Source organism: Falco cherrug, chromosome 6 (assembly GCF_023634085.1).
Source record: "Falco cherrug isolate bFalChe1 chromosome 6, bFalChe1.pri, whole genome shotgun sequence".
NCBI classification, from domain to species: Eukaryota; Metazoa; Chordata; class Aves; order Falconiformes; family Falconidae; genus Falco; species Falco cherrug.
In genome coordinates this window covers 79,865,669-79,888,819 of record NC_073702.1, presented here as the reverse complement: position 1 = coordinate 79,888,819, position 23,151 = coordinate 79,865,669, and the positions used below count along the sequence as shown (strand labels likewise).

Sequence of the window (23,151 nt, the reverse complement as noted above, 5' to 3'; positions counted from 1 at the left end):
CACAGCTGTAACTTGCTCCTGCTTGTGTTGCAGCTTGATTCAGTGGTGCCTGATCAGTTTGAGCATCAAAGAATTCAACTCTGGTTTTAAGGACTGATTCATCCTCTTAGAAGAAAGAAGTGTGAGTGCACGAGTGAAAAGGAAAGAAAGGAAGAAGGCTGGAGTCACCAAGAAATAGTGCTTGGGGCTGGCAAAAAGTGCCATGTATTTGGCTTCTGGAAAGTAGTATTCAGTAGCTGGAGAAGTGAGTAATATCCATCAACAGAACAGCACACACTTTAAGAGCAGGTGACCTAATCTATGTCTCTGGCTTTATCTGTGTTTTCCTGAGAGTGCAAAATAAATGAGTTTTTAAGTGTTCTGTGTTTTTAATAATAAACCTTTTAAAGTTGCTGTTATCTGAAACATATGTATCCCAGTACTGAGAATTAAATGTCAAAGAAATACTTGCTTTGAATTGTTGCTTGGTGGTTTTGAAGTTTTTCTTCATTTTCTCTAGTAGCGGGTGGTTTCTTTTGTATCTGTGTGTGTCAGTGGTGTGTGGGGGTTTTTTTTTTGTTTTTTTGCTTTCCTCCCAACCCACAAAACTGTTTTGATGGACTGTCTCCCTTCCTTCCTTCTTTATTCTTCTTCCTCCTCCAGCTTTTGGATCTGTTGTTCAATTCAAAATAAACTTTAATTTTTCATCTTTGAGTTCTTTGAAACTAGACAACGTAGTAGTTGAGGACAGATCAGATTGTGACTTCCCGGAAAGAGCAGGTGTAATGTGAATTGAAATATTTATAACTTCTTGTGGGTTAAGATTACAAAGCCTCATTTCTCATGGTCTTAGCTTATAAATGCTGCTGCTTGCATAGTTCTGTTATCTAGTCTTACTGAAGTCTTAGAAATTATGGCAAAGCTGCCTTTGGGCTGCAACTTATCTATTAATCTGGCTATGTGAGTCAGAATTTAAGGAATTTTGACGGATCATATTTACTTATTAGTCCAGAAACAGCTTTTGAATTATTAGTCTGTGTAACGAAGGGGTCTGGCTGTGCTAAGTACTACCTCTCTAAAGCTCAGTTTCACTTGTATGCCGTGGCTCAATATTCTGGTGCTTTTTTTTCCAAAATACAAACAAAATAGGGTAAGAAATCAGAGCAGTGTCTGAGTTTGTAAAAATCTGCTGGCTCTAACTTTTGGACAGTGTGACTAGTTGGCTATACATGATTTATTTATCCACTTATTCAAAACAAGTCATTAGGAAGATAAGACAGTATCCAAAAACTTCTGACTCGTGTAGTTTGAATTCCTCCAAGTTTGAACAACTTGTTTCTTATGCTCTCTTCTAAATCTTTTAGGTGAAACAAAGACTTCTAGGACTTAAGAAATATCCAGAAAAGTTGTTTTGGTTTGGGTGTAATTCTTTTGCTTTGCCTTAGAGCATCTAGCTTTCAGGCTGTCTGGCATACTGGATGTCTACAGCTATAAACTGTTGCTCTCAGAAATACCATTCAGCCTTGAAGTGAAAGGGCTGGCTGATGGAACTTGACACTTCTAATGCCTCATTGTGGTGAGGACTTACGGATGATTCGGAAGAACAACAATGGAAAAGGTAGTTTAAAAAGCCAGTGATGCCACTGTCTTGATATCTGCATGTGGTATCTCACATTACTACTTGTTCCCTTCATCCCGCTGTTGTTTTAACTGTTGTGGCTGGACAGCTGTTTTACGTGTTTGTAAAGGATGAGCCCGCTTTAAAGCTCTGCATAAAATGGGACTCTGTATAAAAGAGAGATTAAACAGTCTTTACAATCAGTAAAAGTGGAAAATAGTGCTGTAGCAATCTGATTGCACAGTCCAGTGTTGAAAATTTGTGTGTGATGAGACGTCTCTGATAAATTTAGTCACCACAGTGGCACCTCATAATGGCATGTGAGACCGATTTAAAGACAGGTATCACCTTTTTAGCTAGGAAGAAAGTTGCTGTCCTGTAGAGATGATGATCTAGTTGGGTAACAACTGGAAGAGAGTAAAGTCAGATTTCAGGTGTGAAGTGATGTTACTGCTGTGCAAAACAGAGGACTGCATCTGCAGTGTATGCGAGGGCATGAATGAAACCTGTGTTTTCAGGCTGTGGTGGGTTGGCCTTGGCTGGACACCAGGTGCCCACCAAGCCGCTCTATCACTCCTCTCCTCAGCAGAACAGATGGGGGAGAAAGTAAGATGGAAGAAAACCCTTGTGGGTCGAAAGATAAAGGCAGTTTAATGAAGCAATAGCAAGTCACACATGCAGAAGCAAAAGAAAACAAAAGGTGTTATTCTCTACTTCCCATCAGCAGGTGATGTTTAGCTACTTCCCAGGAAACAGGGATTCAGGACACATAGAGGTTGCTCTGGAAGACAAATGTAAATAATAAGTGCCGCCCCCCCCCCCCCCCCCCCAGCCTTTCCTCCTGCTTTCTCTTAGCTTTTCTATCTGAGCAGGTGTCATATGGTCTGGAATATCCCTTTGGTCACTTTGGGTCAGCTGCCCTGGCTCTGTCCTCTCCCAAGATCTTGCCCACCCCCAGGCTACTGGGTGGTGGGGCAGGTGAAGGTTGGAGAGAGCCTCCATCCTGAGCGATCACTGCTCAGCAGCAGCCAGAGCACTGCTGTGTTATCACCACCTTTCTAGCTACCAGTACAAGCACAGCACTACGAGGGCTTCCACAGGGCTCAGCCAGACCCAATACAAAGACGGTGCAAGAAAAGAAAATGTCGCTGTCTCAAATTCTATTTTGTGGACTAGCCAATACTAAAATAATCCTCATTCCTTTCCTACCACATCAGCTATTTCATTCTGTCAGTTCTGCTACTGTTTTGACTGTTAACAGAAAATGAAATGAAAAATGAGAAGTGAGAAGTATTATCTTATCAAATTCTTTATGATCACAAGTAGTGCTATTTAAAAAAAAATACTTTAGTGTTAGATGCTTACTGTGCTACCTGACTGTCTTGCTTGATTGACCACCAACATATGAATGAGTTAGTATGTTCACATAAAGTAATTAAAATATTTGTAGCGCTGCAGTGATCTATCTTGATCTATGAAGCCTGCTGGTCAGTATGAGCATCAATCTGATAACCATATTCTTACTGGAGCTGATTTTTTTTTTTTTATTTTTTTTTTTATTTGGAGCTGCCTTCTATTGCATAGACAAACACTGTCTTTCCTGAGTGTAGGGTAGTCCTTACTTTCTCATCTTTAAGGACTTCTCTAATCCTTGTAACAATGTATTTTTCAGGAAGCTGAACCCACCCTTCTAGAAGCTAAATTTGAGAATGCTGCTGTGGCTTGGGTTCGAGATAGTGATATTACTACCTTTTATTTTTTTCCTTAGTTTTTCTGAAATGTTTTTACTTTTTCTTCGGTTTTTTTCTTCTTTTGGGTAATGTATCTCATAATTTTGTTATTTACTGTTGTGCTGTGATCAGGATATCAACTGTTTTCACTGCCAGAAAGCAACTACGTTCTCTTCCCCATCTTCTAGTGGTAGCTCAAATTGCTTATTAGGATTTCTGTTCCACTTCTGAAAGTAAAGTACACTTGGTCTCCCACCCTGTGCCTGTCCCCATTTTTCTACCACAAACTCGATCTGCAATTTGAGTTCACTTCTGGCTGCTAAAGTGAAAGAGTACCTCTGTGTGTGTGTTTGCATGTATGTATGTATTTATGTGTGTGCATATATATGTATGCATGCACAAGGATTTAAGGAGTCTTTCTCCTCAAAAACATTTTTTTTCTTGCTTATTTTGCAATGACTTCTGACTTAAATGCCAGTATGTGGGTGTATCTAGTGAGAGGAGGCAGAGTGCTCACTGTTGAAAATAGCGGGGTGATACGGATTGTGGAAACAGTAGATGATAGGAGTGACGTTTTGCTCTTATCTTTTATATACCATTCATGACTTCCAAAATAGATGATGGCATTTACCTCATCTTTTGGCATTTTCCAACATTAAGGCTAATATTCAGTTTCCAAGCTGGTAGTAAAAAACCTTCTTTGAGCTAATGAATTCTAGAAAACGGTAGCTCATAAAACCCTGCAGAACAGTTTAAATTCTGATTTTGAGAAGTTTCTAACAGTTTGAGTTAAGCAGCTTTAAAGTGGAATCGGAGTTGGGAGTCATCTTTCCTGTCGGAGTCTCTAGAGTTGTTAATTCCACTAGTTTTCCTTATTGGTGGATTTGAAAGAAGCACAAAAGCTTGCTGCGCTGCACCTGGCTTAGCCGTCATGCTTGGATCAGCCTTTAGTTCTGGCTTTCCCCCTCTTAGCTCAGTTTCTATGATAAGGGCTCTTTGTGGAGGTTATGTGAGATCTCCTTGAAGGGCGCACAGTTGGCGACCTCTCCTCTGAGGGATTGCCGATGAATAGATCATAACTTCAGCAGATTTTAGCCCCTGTCCTCTTCTTTCTAGGCCTTGACATCCAGGAGGAGGTTTCCCACCTCTTTTTAGAATGAGATTAACTCCAGTGTGTCTGTATAGTGTGAAATTGCCTTCCAGCTTGCTGCTCCCAAGTGTGCAGAATTCCTGGGATGCTTCAGTAAATTGCCCAGTCCTTTTTAAATATCTTCCCCTCAGTCCTGAAAAACTTGTTTTCCTATATGCAGGTTTGTATATTGTCAGCCTTGTCTTGCATGTTCTCCAAGGTCTCATGGATATGCACAATGGAAACCTTGAAGGACAAAAATTGTATCTGAAGGGCTCTTTTTAGACACTTGATATGAAATCTAGCTGCATAAAGCCGCTGCTCCTTTCTGTGCCTCACTGTCTCCTTTTGCTTTGGACTGAACGACTGGGATTCCAACTTGAAGGACTGTACGTTCTCAGAAAGCACAGACAAGCTAACGAAGCGCGGTTCGGAGGAAGAGCGGTGCTGTGTGCTGGGAGCAGAATGCATTAGCAGCAAGGTGAAACGCCTGATTTCCTGCCTTGAAGCTGTGGGTCTGCGTGGGGTTGAAATTGTACTAGTAGAGTGCTCTGACACTGGTTTCCTGTGGTAGTTTTAGTTTGGGTGTTAACTTCAGTAGACACACACACACCAAAAAAAAAAAAAAAAAAGAGGCAAGCTTTTTTTTCCCACCCCCAGTTAGTACCTTGTTGCAGAACGGTGTCTTTCAAAGGTGTAATGTTGTATGGTTTTGTACTGTGTGGAGCAGAGAGACAAAGGTCTGCATTGCCTATTTCAGATACAAATCTTAGTTCTAAAGTTTGGCAGAAAGAATTTAAAGCAAGTACAGATGCCCCTTATCTCTGCAGTGATGAGCATTTCTTCTTCCTGATGCAGGGGTCTGCCTTTCATACTTCTCTAGTTTGTGATAGGCATTCATTTCATTATGGGATTGAGCTTCATTTAGTAGTCCAGAGTATTTTGAATGAATGATGCTGTCTAGGTCTGGCAAAACTGAAAGATGTTATTGGCAATTACCTGTGTGAATTTCGTACTGTGAAACCTTTAATGTTTGAATGCATTAGTAGATATCACTTACTGTCAGAATTTTTGGACTGTAATAAAACTTTACACTTGCTTTGGACAGTGTTTTCCATTTTGATTTTTTAAAAATAAGTATCTGCGGTTGAACACTGCTGCTAAATTTTGATGCTATGTGTACTGTCATGTGCCCAGAGCTGCAGAGACTTGTCCATAAATCCTCATGTTGGAACGAAAGGGAAAATATGCAGAGTTATTGAAGGCAGAAGTCATCTGTCAAATGCAAGCTTGTCATAAGGTTATTTAATTAAATGAGTTACCAAGTAATTTTTCAGACTTCTGGGACTTGTTCCATCTGTGTTCAAAGATGTCCTCCTTGAAAGAGGTAGAAGGAAATAGTTCCCTTTTTTTGCAGTGGCTCATCTTCTGAATCTGAAGATTAACCTTTTCCCCTTTATGAAAAGGTTAAGATGTTAAATCAGTCTTGCTTTTTGTTTTCCTATTGTTTTCTTAGAGAACAAAGTGATGCTTTTGCATGCTACAGAAAAGATCCAAGACACAGCAACTTTCATTCCCTTGTCTCAACCTGTCTTCAGTTTCCTTATGTGCCTGCAATAACCTTCTGTTAGGGCTGAGAAAATGGTGTGGTGTTGTGTTCCTTCATCGTGTCCTAACCCTGCAGATCTGGTCCAGCAAAACACTCAACCTGTTAATTGCATCTTGTTTTTCTTTTTCTTCTTCATTCAAGATAGCTCTCTTGGATCTTATTTCTGTATTGTTTTTATTATAATAGTCACCTTGTTCCCTTTACTTAAACTGTGGATGTGACTGCCACAGCAGTTTTGCTTTTACATACACTTGCATTTCTGATAAATGTATATCCTTTTGAGCTCAGTTACATTTGCAGGTTTAAGTATTTATAAAATGAAATCAAGCTGAAAACGGTTTAGTGCTAATTGTTTTCCCTTTCTGTTCACAGTGCTTCAAGATATGTGTGAAGGCATGGGAGATTGTTTTTTGGTTTTGTTTTTTCCGTTCTTCCCTTCTGCCCCAGCTAGTTCTTGTATTGCAGCTGAAGGATTGCCTACTGCTTCCTTCAGAAATACATAGATGCAAGATGTGGAAATGTCTGGGTTATTGGAATACTTCACTATACTTAAGTTATTAGATGCATACATTTTGTGTTCTACTTATTTATTCAATCCTTTGCTTTTCTTTCAATTGTTTAACTACAGTTTCCTGGACTTGCAGAATTTATAAGACTTTTTCATGTGTGTAAATATTAAAACGAAGTCCCACACCCTTTGCTTTCTGTGCCTTTCCCCCCTGCCTTCTGCTGTGGAAAAGCTTTTTTTTTTTTTTTTTCTTTAGAGAGTCAGTCTTCGAGCTAAAAGCAAGCAGTGATGAGTTGAATTCAGAGAGGATTAGGGACAGGGCTTTGAAATGCAGGCTGATTCATCAGACACTTCTGATATTGTAGAATTAACAAGAGATGGCATTAAATCATGCCTGAGCATTTGTTGGGAGTAATTGCCTTCTTTCAAGCAGAAAAATATGTAGTGGTTTTGAGTGATGGTTGGTTTAATGTTGTAACTAAACTTGTAATCCTCTACTTGTAATAGGAACACCCCTTTCAGCACTCTTTTTCCCTGCTACCCTGGCTGCTGCTTCCCTTGCATCAAATACCTGAGAGAACTGATATTTTAGTGGTTGATCTTGTGGTTTAAAAAAAGCCCAACCAGTGAAATAATAAATTCATTCATCCAGACCCCCTGCACCTCACTGTCAGGTCAGCTGAATGAATCAGATCCCCACACCAGTGTCTGTAAGGGGAGAAGTGGGGACAGTCCAGCAGCTTGAGATGGAGATGTGGTGAGGAGGGAACAGCCCCTCTGAGCCAGCAGCTGGCCTTTCAAGCAGCTGACTTGTCAGGGTAAGCAGTACCAGCTGCACGCTTGCTTTGCAAACTGTCGCAGCAGTTAAAAACTACATGGTCCTTCTGGTTTCCTCCCCTTGCTGATCTAGGTGTTCTGTGGGACCTTTCATCTGCTGTGAGTAAAATCAACCAGGATTGTTGAACAGGGGTTTAGTCTAATCTTGTTAATTTTTTTGAATGACTAACATGCCCACTGTCTCTCTTGGATCTGAATTAGGGCCTACGTGCTTGTGTTAAGCTACCTGAATCTTCAGACTTCACACCTTGAAGAGCACGCAGCGAGAAAATGAATTATGTACAGTACTTCTCAAACAAGAAGTACAGACTCTGAAAGAAGCACAGTGGGCAGATACTGTTTGTGCATCAAGACATGCATTACTTCTCTGGGACCTGTCATCACTTTTTCGGCCTTGTTCCATTCCAGAAACTGATGAATGAAAACAATCAAACAAATTTAAAATATTCTTTGCAAATACTATTAAGTGTGGGAAAAGCAATAGGTATGAGATAGGCATGCTAGAACTAATGCTGCTGCCTATGTAACTTAAAACACTTTTTAACCCGTGAAATATGATGACAAAATGCTCCCTGGAGGTGGACATACCAACAAGATGCTTCTAACAAGTTGCAAATGGTAAAGTTATGTGATGTCTTCCTGACTCTTGCTGCTGAAGTTTTTTCCTGGCATATGTATAACAGATCAGATCACTCAGCTCCTTTATGATTGATTTATTCTTGGATTTTTTGTTTGCTAATCTGGCACGACTAAAAGAGCAATGTAAACATCACCACTGCTGAGTGTGCATTTACTGTGTAAATCATGGAACTGTGTCTGCACTGACAATTTCAGAATAGAAAGCTGCTTTAAATGTTATTTAAATAAACCCATGAATTAACTATTGAAATAAATATATTATTTGGTCTCCATTAATCTTTCCTTTTGGGAATTAAAACTGAGCGTTAGTAGACTTAGGCATTATCTTGAATTTAAATAATCATTGCAAATGTTTTGTGATAGTTTTATTTCCGTACTCTTTGGCGGGTAGTGCAGACAAGTGAGATTTTTTTTTGTTTTGTTTAAGACATGATAAATTTAACAGGAAGTTCTGGATACTGTTTCTGACTCCCTGCTGCCATCCTTGGAGATGGTTATTCCTAGCTTTCAAAGTTACTGGTGCACTTGAGAGCGTACCCTTCCATCAGTCCCTGTACCCTTAAACGTTTTTAATCTTCCCCGTCACCTGTGATCTACCCTTATACATTTAGGCAGCTTCATGAGCCATGAGGATTGAGTAGTCTTAGAAAAAAAAAAAAAAGCAAAAAGGGCTCCTTTGCAGTGTTTCTGTTGCATTTGTGTTCTTCCTGGTGTATGAGACTTTCCTTTTGCTTCTGCCATTTCTGTGGAGAGGTGACAGTGTCCCGTGTGTTGGGGCAAGATTCTGTTTTGCTTTCTGGTCCTTGGGCACTTCACAGTGGGTGCTGGTGCTCCTCCTGTCTATGGCAGCCTCTACAGAGACTTTTGCTTGGTTGGTAGGACTTCTTTAGGTATGGGAGACTTGAGATAGCTGATGTTAGAAGTAGTCTCTGGCAAGAAAATGCATTTTTACCCATGTACACTTTATCTGAGTGTGGGTGTGTGTTACTGCACTGTCTTGACTGTCGTCTCAGTTTGACGACCACTTCAGCTCCAACTGCTTTTTTTCACTGTACAGCTGAAGAAAATGAAGGGTGTGTTGTTATCTTGGGTTTGTGGGGTTTTTGTTTCCCCTTTCTGTTGGTATACTAGCTTGCCAATTTTGTAAGGTAAGTAATGTTCAGTTTTCTGCTTGCTTGGTAGGTGATAAAATTGACCCCCTAGTTTACGCACTTCTTACTAAAGTGGATGAAATCTAGGCAGCAGGGAACGTGGTTTGTTCGAGGTCACCTGGAGCTGGATACCTGAATTCTCACAGAGCTGTGAGTTGTGGGGTTTTTATACCTTTAGGATCATGTTATGTGATGTTAGATGCTTACAGAAGATTTTATAATTTGTTGTAAAATACAATCTAAAACTGCATGGCATTTGTAGGCTAATCAGTTAACCCAGCATATGTTAAGCCAGTGTAGGCTTTTGGGGGATAAGTCATGCTGTTACTCCTATGTTATTTTCAAATTTCAATTAGTTCCCTAAAATATACTGAAATGCAAATCTTCTTACTACCTTATGCTTATTTCTGCCTGAATAGCCCTGTCTGGGTGTTTCTGTTGCTCGATGGCTCTTGTCAGTTGAATAAGTTCATTTTGCCCAGAAATCTTAAATGAAGTTGAACCAGAACCAGTTGATCCCATTTGGTGTACAAATAAGTCTTCTGCTGCAAAACTGGATCAGACCTTCCTCAGAGAATATGTATACATGTATACCAGGAACTTCAGAGAAAACGTTATTTTTGTCTAATCCATCGCGAGTTTATAAAATGTCAGGTTTTATAGTTGTTTTGGTACTTGAAATAGCATTTGTAAACTCTAAAACATGTACTTTGCCCTAAGTAAAAGTTAAAATGTACAGAGAAGGTAGGACACTAAGGCATTTGATCTTGTCTGGAGACTACAGCTTATAGTAATTGGCATTTTCAAAGTGTTTTGGGTTTATTCACTGAGTGTGAATCTAAACATATTTCCTGTATGTGGAGTCATCAAAGTATAATCTTCATCACTTCTCCCTTTTTTTTTTTTTGAGAGAGAGTTTTTAAAATTGCCGCCTTGTATGCATGAGGGGTGTGTATGTTTGTTTCTCCCCGCTGGAAGCTTCTATTTTTGCTCTGAGTATTTTGGCACCAATTTACTTACACTGAGTAAAGGAGTAAGAATGAAAATTAAATGATTGCTGCTGTACTAATTTCTGACATCATGTGTAACAGTGGGAATCAAACATTGTAAAGTATAAATATATATTCAGTGTTTTTTCTGTATATTTATGCTTTGCTTCTTGGTATACTTGGAAATGTCTGTTACTAATGCTAAGCAAGTTGGCAATCAAAGGAAGTCAGCATTTGCTTATGGGATATTTCCTGCCTGTAAGAAGCAGCATTCCAGGCGTTTGCAGAGCAGCTTTATCTGTTTTGTACAAAACACTTTTGTTGACAAGGGTAGACATGGGTGCCCCGTAATGTAATTACATTAAATTGCCAAAGCGCTTCCCCGGCATGCGCGAAAGCTGGATTCATTTACTACAGCAAGAGAGACTTGAAGTCGTGTTTCTGAAGACCTCTTGGAAGACAGCAGGTGAGGTGGGTCAGAAAGCAATCCAACACACTGAACTCTGTCCTCTGCTGAAGGTCCTCCTGGGTTAGGAGGAGCTAGTGTTTCAGCTGCTTGTCTGTTCTTATAGGCATCTAATGTGATGTCTAATTAAAAGACTGTAAACTGAACTGGGGGTGGGGAAAGAGGCAGATACTAAGTGCTAGCAGTAGCAAAGATGATTGGGCTTTGACTGTGTCTGTGGCTTAGGCAGCTGTCTGACTGCTTGGCTTTGAGTCCTTTTCTTAGGTAGCTAAGCTCTGTAAGGAGCCTTCATGCTTGGTTTGGGGATCTGAATTAAAGCAGGCGTTAAACTGTTGCAACGCCAAGTGCTGCTTTACATGGTATCAAAGCGCTTCTGTGTGTCTGGCCCCAAGTACGTGATCAGAACAGAAGTATATGAAGTGCCAAGAGGAGTGTAGTCTGCAGCGAGAGCACCCCTTCCAAAATCATCAATTGATTTGACTGATCTGTACTGCATGATGCAGTGAAGCCTTGCATTAGGCCAGCTGGATCAAATGATGCTCGCTGAAGATGCTGCCAGTATTCAGTTTCCTGTTAGAAAATCATCAGCAGAAGAAAATCTGTCTTAAGATGTTGGCCAAGGGCCAACTGCAAAGCAAGTATCAAAACAGATATTAAGCCTTAACATGTATTGGCCCGTGAAGCCAGTTTTCTCAATTATTTTATCTGAGTGTATGCTACCAGTGCAAGTAGAACTTTGTTTTCTTCTGTGTGACTTCCTCCTGTGTATTCTGCATGAACTTCTTTTGAAAAGTTGTGCTGGTATGTGGTGATGAGCAAAGCAGCTGGTTTGATGTGTGTCTAGGATAGCTGGATGGCTTAAGCCCTTGGGTAGTGCTGTGTATTAGCCTGCGAGATGTTTTCATCTGCCTTGCTGCCCTTTCTGTGGAAGAGCCACTAAAGAGCTTTCCAGGTAGCCTGTGGTGCAGTCATAGCTCCCAACAATCTCCTGTACCTGAATGTCACATGTTGTTCAGTATCTGGGTTGTCTGTGAGAGGGATGGCTGGCATTAGAGGCACACTTACCTCCCACTTAAGTTGTTTCCAACCATAAGAGCTTTGCTGAAGTCCACGTCGACTTGTCACTTGTAAGGTGTGTGATATCTTAACATACCTAGTGATGTTACACATTGAGAGGTTGTTCTTTTGTGATAGGAAGCCAGGGTAGGATGGAAATCTCTGCTATAATGAGATTGAATAAATAGCAGTTAGTGTCAAATCTGTGATATTTGAACCTTAAAATAAAAAAAATATTGGAAGGTAGAAATAGGAAAAACGGTAGTGGTTTTAAGAGATACTTAACTGATCCAAGTCCCTGGGTATTTCTCCTACATAACACTTTTTTTTTTTTTTTTGGTTTTGTGTGGTTTGTGTGTGGGTTTTTTTGTGCAAGGTTATTCTACCTTGCACAAAAAAAAAAAAAAAAATTCGCAAAACGCTGATTGCTTTGCAATGATTGTAGGGACTGTAGTGTTCAATGCATATAAATATACCCAAACCAGAAGGGTAAGTGGTCTGGAAGATCTAAGTGATAGCAATGAAATTATCCAGTAACGCATATCTGTGTATAATTACAGCTTTCTAAACTCAAATGACACTAGTCTTGCATTTCTTGTTGAATATGATGGTGTCTTGTAGATGTGTAGAAATGCTGTAAAAATGTGTTTGAATCTTGCTTTACATTTGTACTACTTCATCCTCCCTTTCCTCACACCAGTCAGAGCAGCTACAAATGTGTAACTAATCACATCATGAAACAATTCTTTTGAGTCTGGTTCTCTAACCTGGAGTTTCTTATTGTATCTTTGTCATATCTCAAATTCAATCTACAGGGTAGTCCTAATGAGTGGGCAAGTTGAGCAGGAAAAGAAAAGTGGTAATAGCAAGGTTTGGAAACTGATGTAGGCTTTCTGAGGCATAGAGAGTTTACTGTATCATGAAGGGAAAAGCAATTTCACTTCAGTGATTAATCAAAAAATCCTTAAAAAAGCCAACCCCAAATATATTCAATTTAGCCTTAATGAATTGTGGTTATGGTTTGCAAGGAATATTTTAACAAATTGGTAAATAAATACACCTCACCTTAACTTCTGAGCTTTTAAATAGATATTTAAATGATTTAATATTAAAATTACACTAAATTTAGGTTTATTTGGTATCTAAAATATGACTACAAATACTTTTGTAAGATTTCCCACTGAATGGAGTCGAAAGGTTGTGGCTCTGTGTCTTTGTGTCATCTGGTACTGAATCAGGAATTAATGGGAAATAGTGACATGGTGTATAAAATTAATGCGTGCCAAATCCCAGCAACATGTGCATTATAGCTGGCATGTACTTACTTTGACGTTGCCATATGTGTCTTGGCCTGAGAAAATAACTGCATGAATAATGACCACAAATATATTACTCTAGTGGTGTTCCACATGCATCTAATGTTTAGTTAGTGTCTCTGCTAGCTGGCTAGCTACCTTCTTAGTTTTTTAATAAGCTCAAAATACTTTTCCAGATGTATTTATAGCATTTCCGTATTTAGGTTGTAACTAGATATAGCCAGCTTTTTTAGTATGTCAGGAAAATCGTATTTAAAAGTATTAAATACTAATAGTGTTGATAGTATTTTAATATAGAAAAAGGCATTAGCTTTTTCTTTTAATTTCTGTTCATTAAATCTCCCTCTTGTGCTCTCATGATTAAAGAGCTGTGCTTCTTAAACTGTCTCAGTTGCTTTCAATCTTGCCTTAGGCTTAGCTTTTTGTATGAACGCCTTTTATCAGTGCAAGAATTGTTATCTTCTACCAAGAAGATTACTCATCGTACGCAAGTGACTTTTTAAGATCGCATTAAAAGTTGGGATTTTGTTTCATTCCAAGCAAGCTGAAAAAGCAACTCTGTCCTGTGATGATGACAACATAGGAATGTCATTTGACCATATGATTCATTTGTGTATTGCAGCATATTAACATGTTGAAGCAATCTAGTCAGAGATGTAAAGAAACTGGTTGTATTTCTGTCTATGGCTTTAATGTCTGCTTTCTTCTCCTTTTTGCACTTGAGCTCTGTGTAAAGGACATAACATGCTGTCTGGCCCTAAAAGCCACGGGTTTCCCACATGTACTTTCCCAATGCTTTATTGGGTGAAAATGAATGCTTACAACAGAACATCACCTTTAGCAGAGTAGTCTATTTCAAAAATAATTAAAGTAGACATGTTCTGGAGAAGAAAAATACTACAAAGCTCTAATCTAGGGCACAAAGGTTCAAGGTTAATATCCTGTACTCTCCCATCCCTATATTATTTATAGCGAGTCCTAGGAGGCAAGCTGAAGATCCAGCAGTCTGCAGTGGGAACTGTCATCCTGGTACCTTGGCTCACCTCTCAGTGTCTGAAGGCTGTACCCAAGCAGTTCCCTGGAAGACAAATTGATTATTCAAAATGGCATTTAGCTATAAGATCTCTAAATCCAACTTTGTCTTTGGTAGTTAATTAAAAATAAATAAACCACAAAACACAACAGCAAAACTTGGTAAATATGCTTAGTGGAACGTGCTCAGGTAGAAGGACTGATGGGAAGGCAGAGTTTTTCCCTAAAGACTTGAAGGGGAGAGGAGGAAGAGAATAAGGAAGCACTTGGTAATTATTGTTTAATTTCAGGAAAAATCTCTGCAATTTGATTGCTTAGTAGATGTTTTGCATTTATTTTTCAACTTCAGTATTTTTTAGAGTTGTTACATTAATTTGGGATAGCGAAGAGCTTCATGGATTTTTGTGAAACGACATTCTTATTGGGAAGGTTTTTCTTCCAGCTACAGTTGATACTTGCACTTACTAAATGTTTCCATAGTTGCTATCTTTAAAATGGTGCACAAAGCCAAGTAACTGGTAAAATGCAACTTTCTAGAAACATGCAAGCTTCTGTTTCAATGTGTTGGTGGGATTCAGCACACAGTGAGGGGTAATTTCCCTCACCAGCGTGAGCGCTAATAATTTTCTTCAAATGTGTTGCATATTTTTGGGAGTGTGGGTTTGCTGTGTGTGGTTTTTTTTGTGGGTGGGTGTTTTTGGGGTGGGTTTTTTGTTGAATCTTTCTTTAAGCAAAGTTAATGACATCTACAAGGTAAACGCGTTGGGCAACTGGGCCAACATGGTGAAATGTAGTAGAAGAACGAGGAGAAATTCCTTCTTTCTGGTATGCTCAATACATGATACTATGAAAAACATACATTTGTAGCATTTCATTTTAAATGGTTTAGTGTTTAGAAAACTCATTTTCTCTGAAAATGATTAACAATAATAAAAAAGCATTGGCATTGTCAATGTTACTGGAATCACAAATCCAGCACAGTAGTAGCCTGTGAAGCCCAGAATAAGCTCCTCTGAAATGAACACATGAAAATAGCAACTTGAACATATTTTGGAATTTTTTTTCCAATAGTAAGGCTGCCACTCCAGATATAACTGCTAGATAACCTGACTTCTCTTTTTCAGATAACTCTCCTATTTGGGCTGTTTCTTGCTAGAGTAGGGATTTCTTCAGGTTTAGTTTAATTTTTTTTTGCCTTCATTGCGAACTTGAATATTGCCAAATAAAACCAAAACAAAACTATTCCATCTTTCCTAATACATTTCCTTCTTAAACGTTTCTCTTTTCCCCAAATAAAAATTGCTGCATAAATTAAATGTAAAAGCCTGTCTTAAACTTTTGGTCTGTTTTTTTTTAAGTAATGGAGGAAATTATGATCCTGTCTCTTAAAAATCTGAAGTTAGCTCTCTTGCACCACTTCATGAGTTTAAAATCTGTGAAACTTAGTTATTGGTGTTTGCTCTGAAAACACAAATCAATTAAGGAGATTATTTTAAAGATTATGTACTTTTTTCAGGAGGACCCAAATGATATCGACCCCAAAAGGAAAGACGTGCGTGGCAGTGATGGGGAGGACAAAGCACAAAGTGTGGAGACTCTACCTCCAGGTATTGCAGTAACATTTGTTATGAAAGATCCATAGCCATAAGACATTTATCCTTGAAAACTGTAAAACACAGCAGTCGTTCTGATTCTAATAATTCTTTGTAGTTTGGAAGTGCTAGGATTACTTTAGCAATATGTACTTCTCTATTCTTAAAGCTTCAGCTTACTTAAATCTTACCTGCTTCACTACTCCTTTGGGTTTAAAACCAAAGAGAACGTGACTCTGCTGGTGTGTCTGTTGTCCTGCAGTAGGTTTGAGGTGCTGTAAAAGCCTCTGGTGCAGTAGTTAATTTCTTTCAATGGATAATGCTGGCAGGCAACAGACAAGTCACCTTGGGACTGTGCTTCCGACTGGAGATTCAGCCAAGGTTCATACTTTTTTAGTCTGTCTAGCTTTTGATGTGGCAGATTTTCCTGACAGTGCTGATGATGTACTTCTATTTTTCTCATACTTGCTCTGTATTTGTCACATGCTGGCAAGTAATAGAGCAATGTGATTTTTGTTTTATTGAGTGAAATGGTCTTATGCCTTGAGGATGAGCTAGGAAAATTAAGTGTTCAGGAATTTTCATTTTGTGTGACTGCTTCCTTAAACTTCTTTTGCTGCTTAACTGTTTCACATCAATGATTTTAAATATATAGCTGAATTGATGTACTAAGCAATACAGAAATAGTAAAATGGATTTGAATATTTTACACTGTATTGAAAAAGTTTGCCATAGGAGGACAACTTCTGATCAGATAGGTTCACAACACATTTTACTCTTCTATTAATCCTAATGTTTGCCTTACAAATTTCTTAGCTAGACGTTTGAAATACTATGGGGTCTTGAAGAAAGATCTAACCAAGGTAAACTTTCCTTTAAGCACCTGGAAACTTCTACCCCCAATAATATGTGAGGTATGATTTTTTTGGTTTACAATCTTAGGCTCCTGGTACAATATAAGCTGTTTGACATTCATGGCTTTTTTTTCCTGTAGCCGTTGGCCTACTTTGTCTTGGCTGCTTTCTGGAGAGGGGAACAAGACATATCTTTACTTTGTGTATGAATTGGGAAATAAATCATAAAAAGTTGAAGAGTCTGGCTTATTTAACTGGGTTGCTGGCAGATCTTTTCAAGTATTTTTTTTTTTCCCTGAACAGAACTTTCTGCAAATATTGTTGGTGGGGTTATACGTTGGCCAACTTTGTACCTTCCAGCTACTATTCTTATTTCCCTGCTTTGAATTTTTATATATTCTGGGCCAAACCTTATAGATTTCCTCTAAGACCTTCCTTTCCCAGTGACCTTAAGTAGCCATTTGACTATTAAAAGAAGTGGGAAGTGTCACAGGTTGAAAGGGAGAGGTATCAGAAGCTGGAAGGGTTGAAGCTAGAAGTAAAATTAAGAATAAAGTAGAACAGGTCAGGGCTTTTTTCATTTCATCTGTTGATTAGTAATCTCTTATGGCTTGATTTAACAGGCAGGAGAATCATTACTGCAAAGTAGTACGAGAGTCTCGAATCAAATGTCAATTTTGATCAGACAGAATTATGTTCTCTTAAATCACTACTTTGATTATTTTCAATTCGTGTAGGCAAACTTTTGAATCCTTATGGCAATGAAGCTTGGAATTCATGTTTCTACAGATTCTTTGAGCTGTTTTAAAGCAAAGCGATAAAATTTTAGGAGGGCTTTTGTTTAAAACATGCTTGCTTTTCCACTAAGGTTAAGAGACCTGTAGTTTAGGTTTCAGCATTACGCAGCATAGTGTCTTTCAGAATTTCTCGGAATTAAGGAATTGTTTGTTATCTTTAAAACAGTTTTATGTAATGATTAAACTGTTGGGCTTTTTTACCTCTGTACATCAGAGTGTATCTATCCTTTGTAATTTGGTGACTCTTCATATGCTGCAAAAATCTATTTCTTGTTTTGTGAATATACTGATGATAGCTGATAGTAGTTAGAAAGACCAACCCTGAATTGTCTGCATGGATAACTAAAGCAAAACCGGATAACCAGTTCTCTTGAATGGTAGGAGTTTCAGCAGTTACTCAAAGAGCTTTTTTTTTTTTTTAATGAAGATCTGGAATCTCTTTATGCCTGTCAATCAAAATAATCATATTTCTATGAAGTAGCCTATTGCTTTTAAGCTCTATTGAGTCAGTAAGAGGGGGAGCGTAAGCTATTCATGGGATTTTGTATCCATCTATTCCTACTCTTTGTTGCCTGCCGCTTGGTTGCATGCAGCTTTTTCTGCTATGATTTTTCTCTTCTATCTTATTTGGAGCTGCTCTTACTGTTACCTGACTTTCCCTAGTAGATCTGATTCATACTGCACATGGTTGACAGGGCTTTCTGCTGGAGGCAGAGCCATGCTTTGCCTTTTCTTTGGCTCCTGAAGCCAAATTAACTTGTTCTTATATTCTGTGGGCTGTCACTTCTTTTCGGTAAATTAAGCTCTATGAAGTGGTCACCTTTCTTCTCAAATTTACTCTGTTTTCTGGACTAGTGTTGCATTCCCTGGTTTTAAAGTCTTGGAAAATGGTAAATGATACATTTTAAATGATTTATATCAAACTTGACTTGGATTGAAACTGAAATGGAATAAAATGTACCGTCTAGCACTATTTTTTAAATACAGCTACTTATTACAGAGCAAAAAAATCAAAATGTGCTTCTTACTTAAAATCAATGAGCTTATTAAAAGTAATTGCAGTGAATTGCACTATTCTTGTTGATTGTCTTCTCGAAGACTTCAGAGTTGGGAAATGCCAGGGTCAGAAAGAAGCAACGTCACTGCATTTCACCTTTTTCTTGTTTCTACTCAGCTTCTCAGACTTAAAACAGTCTGTAAAATAAGCATGTCGTAGCAAAACCAAGTTTAATGCTGCAGCATACCCTGGTTCCAGGTTCTTAGCAGGTTTGGCGATGTATTTATGTATTTTTATTCTCTCTTCTATATTTGAATCTGGTAGCAAACTGCAGTTCACTTACTGTTGAGTTTGAAAGATTCATTGTCATGTTAGGTCTTGGTATGGGTAAACACAGATTTGCTTGAATTTGAAGTTACAAACGTGTTTAAGTTTTAAATTATGTAGCTGCATTTTCTGGTACTTGTGCCACCTGTCAAAGTCATTGAAACTCAGGAAACTACAGAGCCAGCTGAACTGCCCAGGAGAAACGAAACCAAACATGCTTCTATTTGGGTGCCCCGGGAAGCATACAACGAAACAGTACCTATTAACAGGAAAAGTTTGTTAAAGCACTTCTAACTTCAAAATGTAGTTGATGATGAATTGTCAGAAAAGCAAACCTTTCAGCAAAAGTAAGGTTGGACAGTATACTTTGCTTTGGATCAACCTTTCATTTTCCAGCAGTTAACTTGAGCGGTTAGCCCTTCTAACCATGTGGGCAGCCTGCATAGCGTGTTGTTCCTGAAAAACACAGCCTGTTTAAGAAGGCGGCTTGTGATGGTGTCACCCTTATCACTGGTGTCATTCCCTCATGACCTCTTGTGCTTTAGCTACTCGTTCCACTGGAAGAGTGGATGGGGGAGGCAGTCCTGAAGCAGGCATAGCATTAAAAACTGTTGGAAGCTGGAGTGTCTGGAAGTTGAAAGTTCTGTATAAGTACATTTTAGGTGTAGGTTATATTTTGTAAAATGCACTAAAATCTTTATTTTTAGACCGGAAAAGCAGTGACATGACATGACATGTCCTGTATTTCAGGAAATACTTAACATATGTTCCAGACTGAAGTTACGTCATAAATTAAAAGCAAGGCAGATAGTATAGTTTAGTTGCCAAGGAGGTCGCAAAAGCTTTGGGAAGTGCAAAGGGAGAGAGTTGTATGGGGAGATGGTCTTGTGATCTTAGTTGTTTCTTCCACTTCCTTGAATCATGCCACTCTTGCATTGTATGTAGTTGTGTTGACAGTGAGGTTTGGTGTAATTTTTGGTAATTCTGTATTAGGTTGTTTGTAGTGTAGTAGCTGGCTGATGTGTGAACCTGTTTTCAAAGTAAGATTTTTGGAAATATTTTGAAGAAAGAATTTGAAAGGCTAAGAAAAACTCTTGGCAGTCTGTGGGCTACCAAAAACAGCTGGAAAGTTTCCTTTCTACAGTTCTTTCAGTAACTGGAATTTGAAAATCTGTAGTTCTCCCTCCGGTTGTTTTCCTATAGTTTCCCCTCTGGGCTGCTTCACCAAGCTTTTAATAAATGCTTTGCAGTCTGGTTTTGTTTAACTCTTCATTTTCTTCTGCGCGTGTGTCTGTGCATGTTAACTTCCTGAGGATGATAATTCAGATGTAAAAATAGTTGCTTAGTATGTAACTGGCTAGCTCATGACAGAGTAATCTAAAAGTATGAGCACATTTACTCCGTGACTTCACTTGGATGTTGGCAGTTCCTTAAAAATAAACCAATCAACCCAAAACCACCTTCCCTCCAACTCTGACATTTTTGCCTTAAAACCTCCACTACCATCTGATAACCAAGTCATACCTTGGGTCCAAGTTGCTTTTGTAGATGTGCTTCTCAGATGATCCTGAGATCATAGAGACTTTGTAATAGTAGGTGGTATTTGTCTGGTTAAACAACTTTTTTTTGTTGTTGCTTAACAATTACTTTGTTTAATTATGGAAATTGTTCTTTCAATATCAGAGTCTTCTAACAGGAGTTAACGCACCATAGCTGGGGCATGGCTTACAGGTAGAAAGCTGTGAAGGACACCTGCCTTAGTTTCCATGCTGTGCAGGTCAAGAGGTGGAGCAAAGGCAAACCCTGAAACATCTGAGCAACCTCTCACTCCTGTCAATGGCTATTGGAGTAGTATTCCCTCTATGCATGTGTATCAGCTTAGTTTAGGATATGCCTGAGGTATATTATTTATTTAAAAGCTGAGCTTGAATGATGCCCTTGCAACCTGCTACTTACTGAACTTAATGGAAAGTGACCCCAAAAGACATCTTTTGCTTTGTAAGTCTCTTCTATATGCCAAAGGCAAGCTGTGTTCACCACAATATGGTTGCAGATTTCTCATACACATCCATGTTAAAACAAGAATGTCTGTATTGCATTAGAATGTGAGCTCTGATTTTGAATTAAAGGTGGTATAAATTTGCTGTAGGTAGCATAGGTTTGATTGTCAATAGGCGAAAAAGCAAATGTTGAACCAGAGGTAAGAACTGATAGTTTTAAGACCTTTAGTATAAGTATCATACCGTTGGTTTATGCCTGAAGATAGTGAAAGTCCTGAAATTTCATTCCCGGTGAAATGCTGGGTTTTGAGAATAATGTTGTCTTGTACTTCTAAAAGGCCTTTTCCTCAGATGGCTTGATTACAACTGACTGTGATTTTAATTACGTAATGAGACAGTAAATTAAATTACGATGTCTTTGGAGTCTGGACTGGATCATAAAAGGCAAATGTTTCCTGGGTAACTTTATAGCCAGATCATCTGCCGTATTACTGCCTGTTAATATGTGGAGATGTTTTTTTAAAAATGGAAATTTTGGTAGTTGGGGTTAAGAAACCAACAGAGAAAAAGGACAAGATGGTGGTTAGTCGCATAAAGTGAGACTTGTTCAATTTCATATTAATTCACAAGATGTTCTAGAGGAATTTAATATGCGAAAGTTACTGATATTACACTGTTAACAATACTGTGGAGGTTTAATTTGTTGCAAAATTGAAAACCAAGCTATTTAATCAGTTGTGTCTGGATTGCAGAATGCTGTTTGTTAAATTGCAAAGGCTAAACTGGGCATTTTCCTGTTCTTCTATTGTAGGAAAAGTTCGGTGGCAAGACTTTGATCAAGATGCTTATGTTGGCGCTACCATGGTGCGATCTGGTCAGGACCCATATGCCCGCAATAAGTTCAATCAGGTAGAGAGTGACAAACTGCGAATGGACCGAAGCATTCCTGACACGAGGCATGATCAGTAAGTGCCAAACTGAGCCATATTTGACTTGGGTTCACCTTTCTGTATTTATGGCTTTTGAGCAGCAGGTGGTTTTTCTAAAGCAGGAGCTCTCCAGCTTTTGAAATGGCAGGAACAGTAAACTCTGGTGTGATCCTTGAGCAGCGAGTTAAAGAACAGTGCATCTTATTCAAGTTTTTCTGTTTCCATGACTTCCATTGGTGTGTATTCTATATCCAAACTGGTGCTGCATTTCAGTCTCTTTTTGTTCCTGTTTATCTGATGGCTTTTCTTGGTTTTTACGTTTGAAAGTCTCTCACTGGGAGAATGATCAGTAGAGCAGGTTGCCCAGAGAGGGTGTGAAGTCCCCAGGCTTAGGGATAGTCAAAGCCTGATGCATAGCCTGCTGTAGCTGGCCCTGCTTTGAGCAGCGAGTTCGGACTAAAAGTTTTTCAGGGGCCCCTTTTGATCTCAGTTGCTCTGAGATTCTAAGTATGTGATGATTGTCAACTCCAGATGTAAGGAATCCATTTATGCACACCCTGGTGAACATAAGACAGAGTTACACTTCAGACACTTAAGAACTTCTGCTATGTCAGCTGCTTGTACAGATTCAGGAAATAGTATACTTCAAAGTAAGGAAAAATACTATTTTCTTGTGGGTAAGAAAGACTTTCACTTAAAGGCTTTGAATGACTTGCACTAATCTTGTTTAAGCAGAAGTGATTAATATGAAAAAAAAAAAACCCAACAATTGCTCATTATGACTTCCATAACTTAAAAATAACAAAAGTAGGTTCAACTGAAAAACTAGGCAAGATAGCCTCAAAGCATAAAATTAGCTAACTGTGTATAGCTAATTTGCCTAATTCTGCAGTAAGGATGAATTCACAGCTTTATAGGTGGAACAAGCCTGAGGAGACACCAGAGGGAGAGAGAAAAGTGCCTGTTTTTAGTCCATAAAGCTCTTTAATCAAGAATGACGTAGCGAAGGAGATCTGTATAAAAACTCAGACACTTACTGTCATTTTTAAATCCCTCGTATAATGGCATGGTTTTAGGTGCCTTTAAGCAGATGATCTGTATATAGACTAAAGCAAGTCTTGTATAATTTGCTATTAATTGAACAGAAAAGTAGGAAGAATCTGGTGTTTCACTTGTTGCCATGAAAGCGGTGAAAAGCTCAGTGCCCATGGTATAATGAGGAGTAAAATGGCTTTTGAATTTTCTTCATCATGTAACTTCTTTTTCACAAGAAATACATTCTAACTTTTCAGACCAGATGTTCTTTTCCCACAAGATAAAAGCTCAGCCACCAACTTCTAGAAGCTTCTGTGATTCAGATATGCTGAATCTGGATTTTTTTTTTCTAGATATTAAATAACTTCTGAGGGGGGGTCTAACAGGCAAATGCTGTCTTTTGGGAAGAACTTAACTGAGAGAGATGACAGGAGACAAACTGTATTACAGTGGCTATGTTTGTTTCAACTGTCAGTGTTGTGATTATATGCTGACCTGCTTGGTTTTTTTTAACTAAATGGAGCTGGAAAAGAACCCTGCAGTGAAGAGAGAGAGACATGC

General features: G+C 38.7%; 1 protein-coding gene across 1 annotated transcript in view; it reads left to right on the top strand.

The window, feature by feature from the left end:
• GALNT2 (polypeptide N-acetylgalactosaminyltransferase 2) overlaps positions 1-23,151 on the top strand; it is a 98,602-nt gene that overhangs the window by 36,936 nt on the left and 38,515 nt on the right. Inside the window, exons 2-3 of the mRNA XM_055714029.1 lie at positions 15,576-15,666; positions 21,438-21,591. Of these exons, the coding sequence (XP_055570004.1) occupies positions 15,576-15,666; positions 21,438-21,591 (245 nt within the window). The remainder of the gene's footprint in view (positions 1-15,575; positions 15,667-21,437; positions 21,592-23,151) is intronic.